A 7,848-nucleotide genomic window follows, 5' to 3' on the forward strand; every position below is an offset into this window, starting at 1 on the left:
AAGATGAGTGGGCCAAAATTCCTCCAGAGCTCTGTAAAAGACTCGTTGCAAGTTATCGCAAACACTTGATTGCAGTTATTGCTGCTAAGGGTGGCCCAACCAGTTATTAGGTTCAGGGGGCAATTACTTTTTCACACAGGGCCATGTAAGTTTGGATTTTTTTTCTCCCTAAATAATAAAAACCATCATTTAAAAACTGCATTTTGTGTTTACTTGTGTTATCTTTGACTAATAGTTAAATGTGTTTGATGATCAGAAACATTTAAGTGTGACAAACATGCAAAAGAATAAGAAATCAGGAAGGGGGCAAATAGTTTTTCACACCACTGTATATGCACAGTGTATGCACAGTGCTTCACATTTTGCAGCCTAATTCCAATATGGATTAAATTCATTATTTTTCTCAAAATTCTACAAACAATACCCCATATGACAATGTGAAAGAAGTTTGTTTGAAATCTTTGCAAATTAATAATAATAATAAAAACGTAAAAATACAAAAAATATTCATAGTCTTTGCAATGACACATCCTCTCTCCACAGAGAAAACGCTGGAGCTCTTTCAGGGTGACCATCGGGTTCTTGGTCACCTCCCTCTCGCTCTAGAAAAAGACCTTGTGGTTCCAAACTTCTTCCAGACAAGGTCTACAGACAATTCCTTGGACTTCATGGCTTGGTTTGTGCTCTGACTTGCATTGTTAACTGTAGGACAAACTTGTTTCACACTGTTATTATGGGGTATTTTTTTGTGTGTACTTTTGAGAAACATAATGGTTTTAATCCATTTTGAAATAAGGCTGTAACATAGCAAAATGTGAAAAGTAAAGCGCAGTGAATACTTTCTGGATGCACTGTATGTGTATATATACACACAACCCGATTTCCGGAAAAGTTGAGACATTTTATGCATTTCAATAAAATGAAAGTTTTAGAACATGAGCTAGTTTTAATTTACAATAGAATATATAGAACATAAATGTTTAAACTGGAAACTTTAACAATGAAAAAAAAAAGCTAATTTCAAATTTAATGCCTGCTACAGGTCTTAAAAAAGTTGTCACGGAGGCATGTTTACCATGGTATGGCATCTCCTTTTCTTTTTAAAACAGTTTGAGATGCCCGGGCATTGAGGTTATGAGTTTCTGGAGTTTTGGTGTTGGAATTTGGTCCCATTCTTGCCTGATATAAGTTTTAAACTGGTGAGGAGTGTCTTTGACGTATTTTTCATTTAATAATGTGCCACATGTTCTCTATAGGTGAAAGATCTGGACTGTAGACAGGGCGATTCAGCACCTGGATTCTTCTACTACAAAGCCATGCTGTTGTAATAGCTGCTGTATGTGGTTTTCATTGTCCTGTTGTAAATACACAAGGCCTTCCCTATAATGGACGTTGTCTAAAGCATTTATATATCTTTCAGCATTCATAGCACCTTGCAAACCATGACATATCGTCAGAGATGCAGGCTTTTGAACTGAACGCTGATAACACGCTGGAGGGCTTCCTCTTCTTTACACTTTAGCCTGGTGGACACAGTGTCCATGATTTTCAACAAGAATGTCAAATTTAGACTTGTCTGACCATAGAAAACTTTTCCACTTGTAACAGTTCATTTTTAATAAGCCTCGGCCTACAGGACACAACAGCAGTTCTGAATCATGTTCACATATGGCTACCTTTTTGCATAATAGAGCATTAGTTGGCATCTGCAGATGGCACAAAGGATTGTGTTTACAACAGTGGTATCTGGAAGTATACTTGGGCCCATTTAATAATGTCCATGACACATTCATTTCAAAGAGTGATGCAGTGTTGTCTGAGGCTATGGGCATACAATAAAGGTCTTCGGCCTAGTTCCTGACTCCCAGAGATTTCTCCAGTTTCTCTAAATCTTTTGATGATGTTTTGCACTTTAGGTAATGAGATTTGCAAAGTCTTTGCAATTACATGTTGAGGAACATTTTTAAATAGGCTTGTTACATCTGAGAGACTGTCTTTCTAAGACATCCCTTTTCTAGCTAATCATGTTACAGACTTGATGCTAGATGTTCTCCCAGCTAAATCTTTTCTAAATTTTCTTGCTTTTTCCACCCTTTGTTGCCCCCGTTTGAGACCTGTAGCAGGCATCTAATTTAAAATGAGCTCATTTAGTGAAAAGTTTAAAATTTTTCAGTTTAAACATTTTTTATGTTCTTCATGTTCTACTGTGAAGTTTTTATTTTACAAGTCAGGGACTTGGGACTGAACACTTATCTGTGCAATTGGTTTACACATCTTCTGATAAACATACTGCAGTGGTGAAAATTGGTTACAACCCCTCCACACTGTCTTTATACACAGGAGGCATACATTTTCCCCCTCCTGTACTTACTTTGCACTCATGACTGTGTCACCAAACAAACCTCCAATAGGATTATAAAGTTTGCAAACAATACAACCAGCCTGGGATTCAGCAAGAATGGAGTTGAGACCATACAGTACAGAAATGAGGTCTGAATGTTATCAGTGGTGCAATGACAACACTTCTGCCTCAACATGAGCAATACTGAGGAGATGAATGTGGGATACAGGAGGCTGCATGATATATATTATATACTGTTGGGGCTGCAGAGGGAAGAATCAGTAGTATTTCACGGAGCTGAGCTGGTCCCTTCACACAAAGACAGTGGTGACACCTGCTGGCAACCCTACTGTCTGCAGAGGCCTGCAGAGGAAGTATGGTCTCTAGCCCAGCATCCTGTTGAATTAATTTAAATGCACCATAGAGAACATTCTGACTGACTGTCTGGTTTGGCAGCTGCTCCCTCTGTGAATGCAGGGCGCTCCAGAAAGTCATTTGAGGAGCTGGACTTATTATTGGCAACAAACTCACAACTTTTCACAGCCTTATAGCCTTTTTCCATACACAATATCTGAGGACAATTCACAAAATCACCACAGTCTGCAATCAGTCAGCACACATACTGTTTACCAGACTGCCATTAGGCAGGTGGTACTGCAGCATTCAATCCATAACCAGCAGGGTGAAAGAAATTTTCTACCTGCAGGCCATTATGATCCTGAAAAAAAATGAAATCCAGCCATTACTCCTTTTTACACTCTTTCAATCATGCCTCTACCACCCACACCCTAACTCCAACATGCTGGCCACCTCAATGACAGCTCCCGGACAATTTCTTTAGCTGTCTCCATGAAAGTTCTTCTAGATATTTTCAGTATTTTCAAGGCCACTACTACCACTTGATTAATCATTAATAATTTGTCATTAATTTGTTGTACATTTCCATATTTTTCCTTCCCTATTAGGGAAAAACATGTTATCATATCACACAAACCTTATGTGCAACCTATACTTAAGTTAGCTAAAACATTATGTAAACCTTGCCAAATTGACCATTTTTTAAATGTCCACTTTTTAGGTTTTCAAGATAATTAATTAAAATCATTACAGTTGACAAAAAATATTTTTAAGTTTATTTCAAAATATATTTTTTATTTTTTTTAAATCTAAATAAAAAATAAGATTTTTTTTCTCAATTATAATTTATTTTGTTAATTATTAATATTATATGAATTATAATAATTGAAATATATAGATTTATTAATGTTCTCAAAAGTTACTAACAGAATGTAGTCCTACGATTAAAAAATGATTTGTCCCAATGCCAACTGACCAGCATCAAATGATTATCATTCTTTTCTGTAACATAAATTTTAAACACACTGTGGGATGTGTTGTTAAATTTTTTTATATTTGCTCTATAATAGCTAATTGTCATTAAGCATATTAACCAACCGTCAACAATGTAACCTATGTAATGTATGTAATGGTTAACATACAGTTTATGATTTGAACTAAATAATTTAATCAAATATAAGGTTAAACTGTTCATGAAAATGAGAAGTGGTTAGCCAAGCCCATACATAAATATGATATCTTTCACTGTATTTTTTTTACAAATGTGTATTTATATATATAAACTTTTATCCCTATATATGAATTTTGGGTTTTCATTAGCTGTATGTCAAAATCATCAAAATAAAGAGAAATAAACACAAATATATTGACATATATCAGTCTGTGTGTAATGAATCTATATAACTTTTTTCCCCAATCAACTGGAAAGGCGATTCATCAGAGAAAAGCAGTAAATCTGAAACCATTCATATGATGGTTTACTTCTCAAATAAAGGAGTTGGCTCACTTGCAAATTTGCTTAAGAACATAGCCAGGAACGAAGATTGAAAAACATTCTCCGAGAGCAATTCTTCCATCCAAAAATAGTCTGGTGACAAACAATGTCTTTTCCGGCATAATGGAGAACTTACCATAAGACTGGTAACTACTGTAAGTGGCTTGGGAAACAAATCATCCAAATTTTGGGTCTGTGGTCAGAAACTCCCCAGACCTTAATCCCATTGAGAACTTGTGGTCATTTCTCAAGAGGTGGACAAAAAAAAACCCCCACAAATTCTAACAAAATACAGGCATTGATCATGCAAGAATGGCCTTCCATTAGTCAGGATGTGGCTCAGAAATGAATTGACAGCATGCCAGGGCAAATTAGAGAGGTCGTGGAAAAGAAGGGTCAAAATATTCACTGAATATAATTGTCAATAAAACACTTCCAGGATTATGATATGCTAATGTTAATGCTAAATGTTAATACTGTATTTAAAATATGTGAAATAAAATATTTAAAAAATGACATTACATTTGATTTAAAAAAAGAAAAACATGCTGAATATGACTATGTATTCTATATATACCTTTTCCTTTCTTTGTAATGGTACCACCTGTTAACACAAATCTAAAAGTCCTTCCAAACTTCAGAATAAAACGTAAAGGGTCTCGAGACGAATTTGCGTCACCTTTTACGACACACAAAAAGCGGTTACCCAAAGCACGAGAGAAGCTCACGCGACCACCTGGAGTTATTAGATTCTTCTTTTCAATATTACCTGCATTAAAATGATGTCTTTTGACGACTACCAGTTTTTAGATAGCTTTAAAGGGAAACGTATCCGGCTCACAACAAAATTGTGCACATTTGAGGGCGTTGTGCAGCGCATTAATTTGAATAAAACCGTCGTTTTGGAGGACGTGGTTGAGGTTCAGAGGGGCGTCCAGCTGCGCGGTGCTAAGCTCTTCTTCGGATACGAAATCCTGAATATTGAGTTTGCTTCCACACCTAACGAAGAACAAACTGCCGACAAGGATCATGACAAGGTGGGCAAGCTGAGTCTGGCTGAGTTCCAGCCCTACAGGAACCTGCTGCTAAGTGATGAAGGTGATGATGATGATGATGATGAAGAGAGGTCTGTGAACTACCTGGTTGTAGATGAGTTCCATGAGAAGTTTGGTCCTGCAGTGATGCACATCCGGGAGCAGCAGGTGATCGGGTTGGGATTGGACGGAGTTGGTGCTTTCCAAAACGAGAGACTCTGCTGGCTCCAGGTAGCTACCAAAAACAAGGTTTACCTTTTCGACATTTTGTTGCTCGGAGCTCGAGCTTTTAAAAATGGTTTATTCAACATTCTGGAGAGCAGGAGCATCCTGAAGGTCATGCATGACTGCCGGAGGATCTCCAAGTGTCTGATGACACAGTTCGGTGTGAACCTGATGAACGTGTTTGACACACAGGTCGCAGATGTGATGCACTTCAACACAGAGACTGGGGGCTTCCTGCCCGCACGGGTGAGCACGCTCCAAGAGATCGTCAACGTGCACTTAAAAATGCCTTTGTCCCGTCTGTCGTCTTTACGCATCAAAGAACAACTATGTAAGGAAGATAGAGAAGTCTGGTACATCCGTCCATGCCCTGCTTCGCTCATAAAAGTCATGGCTCTGTCTGTGATCCACCTGCTGCCACTTCGTCTTGCACTTTTAGATGCTCTGATGTCTGACTACACCAGTCTGGTGGATTCTTATCTCAAGACCGGCCAGGAAGATCCCGTATGCACAGAGGACATCGGCAAGACTAGCCTGGAGCTCCCCGAGGAGCTGCGTAAGATTGAGCTTATCAAACATGAGAGACAGAAATGGGCCTTGGAGCACTATAACATAACCAAGGAAGGATTTCTGGACCGCTACAGCGTCAAGCAGACTTCAGAACCAAGCTCAGAGATTAAGGAAAGATCTAGTGAGATACTGGATTCCAGCCTCGATGCTAGAAAAACGTTTTCCTGTCCAGCTGACAAGTCTAACCTAGGAGGAGGAATTGTACAAGATAAAAAGACTACTATGATGCCAAGTTTAGGAAGGGGACTTATACTTCCTTCCCCAGTAGCACCATTTCGGAATAGCACTGTAGAGATGGGTCCCCTCTCTATTATGAGGGGCGTAGCTCAAACTGCTGCCTGTTCTATGCCAGTTATGGGGAGAGGGCTCTAACCGATCACTGTAGGTCCAGATTACCCAAGGAAAGAATCTATGCAAGGTTGTTCAACGTTTCAGCCAATGTTTAGTTCAGATAAGGGCATTGGCCTAAAGTTGATGAGATAACTAGATGTTAGAAGTTAAAGACATGATGTTTTCATTATGATTGACGGGTGGTCCCATGTTCCAGTTAGTTCTTATAATTAAACATAAGGGCAGAAATAATTTAGTTTTGTTTAATTTAGTAAATCTGCCTGGTTATCTGGCTTTTTATTATTTTTTATTTTTACTTTTCAAGCTAAAGTTAGATTATTTTTGAAGGAGCTGCAGTACTGATGTTGTATTAGTAGAGGGCAGTGTTGCTTACAGAATAATTTAAAAAAGCCTTACATGCTGAGTTGAATCTGTTTAGTTAACGAGTGGCTGATTAATAATTAGTGTTAAATGTTCCTGTAGCTCTTTGGATGCATTAATAATGCAGCAGGAATGCTGTAATGTCACTGTTTTCATTACTGTACTTCATTACAATAAATGTTCAATGTCGTGTTTAATCATGTGCCGTTCAGTCAGCGTGGACAGGCCCAGCGGTCTGCAACTGTTAAACCTCACACTGACTGATGTTCTTCCTTTCACTAACATGGTGTGTGGCTGAAAAAGTCACTCCATAATCAAGCGATCCCTGAAACGTGGCCCTGTCAGAGCATACCGTCATTTCCACCCTTTACACAAGTGTGTGTGTGTAATATATATATATATATATATATATATATATATATTTTACACACACTTGTGTAAAGTTAAATGAGGAGGCACCACAGCACTTTAATTAAAAAGACCCGAATTAAAAGCATTCATCCTTCACAAATATCTTCACAGCTCTTTGTTCAGCTGAGTGATTAATCCATTTATGTTTATTCTTTTAGCAAATGCTTTTAATCTGAACTGCAATCAGATAAAATAGACCTACTCATATTATAGCATTGTTCAAGAGTCTCATTAATATATCGTATTAGCTGCTTTAACATTACTGCAGCTGCAATCCACAGGTTTATACACAGTCCGGACCATATGTATTTGGACAGCGACCCAATTTTTTTTTTTTACATTGTAAACCACCACAATGGATTTTAAATTATGCCATTAAGATGTGAATGCGGTGTAGACTTTCAAGTTTAATTCAAGGGGTTTAATAAAAATAGTGCATTAACTGGTTAGGAATTACAGACAGAGTCCATTATTTGAACATACTTAAAAGTAATTCCTCAAGCTAACACAATTATAAGGATTATTTTTAATACTTGGATGCAAAAACATAGCAGTCAATGACTGCCTGACATCTGGAACCCGTGGACACCACCAAATGCTGAGTTTCTCCCAGGCCGTAACTGCCTTCAATTACTACTTTTGCTTTTTCTGCCTTAAGTTTTGTCTTCAATAAAAGAGCATGCTTAGTTGGTTCAAGATCAGGT

At 37.8% G+C, this 7,848-nt stretch overlaps 1 protein-coding gene across 1 annotated transcript; it reads left to right on the plus strand.

Moving 5' to 3' along the window:
* Positions 1–4,926: 4,926 nt before the first annotated feature.
* Positions 4,927–6,930, plus strand: exd1 (exonuclease 3'-5' domain containing 1). Its single transcript, XM_053478247.1, has one exon. It carries the CDS (start codon positions 4,973–4,975, stop codon positions 6,392–6,394), a length of 1,422 nt encoding a protein of 473 aa, XP_053334222.1. The 5' UTR covers positions 4,927–4,972; the 3' UTR covers positions 6,395–6,930.
* Positions 6,931–7,848: the final 918 nt, after the last annotated feature.

The sequence above is a fragment of the Clarias gariepinus genome, chromosome 19, assembly GCF_024256425.1.
Source record: "Clarias gariepinus isolate MV-2021 ecotype Netherlands chromosome 19, CGAR_prim_01v2, whole genome shotgun sequence".
In the NCBI taxonomy this organism is placed as follows: domain Eukaryota; kingdom Metazoa; phylum Chordata; class Actinopteri; order Siluriformes; family Clariidae; genus Clarias; species Clarias gariepinus.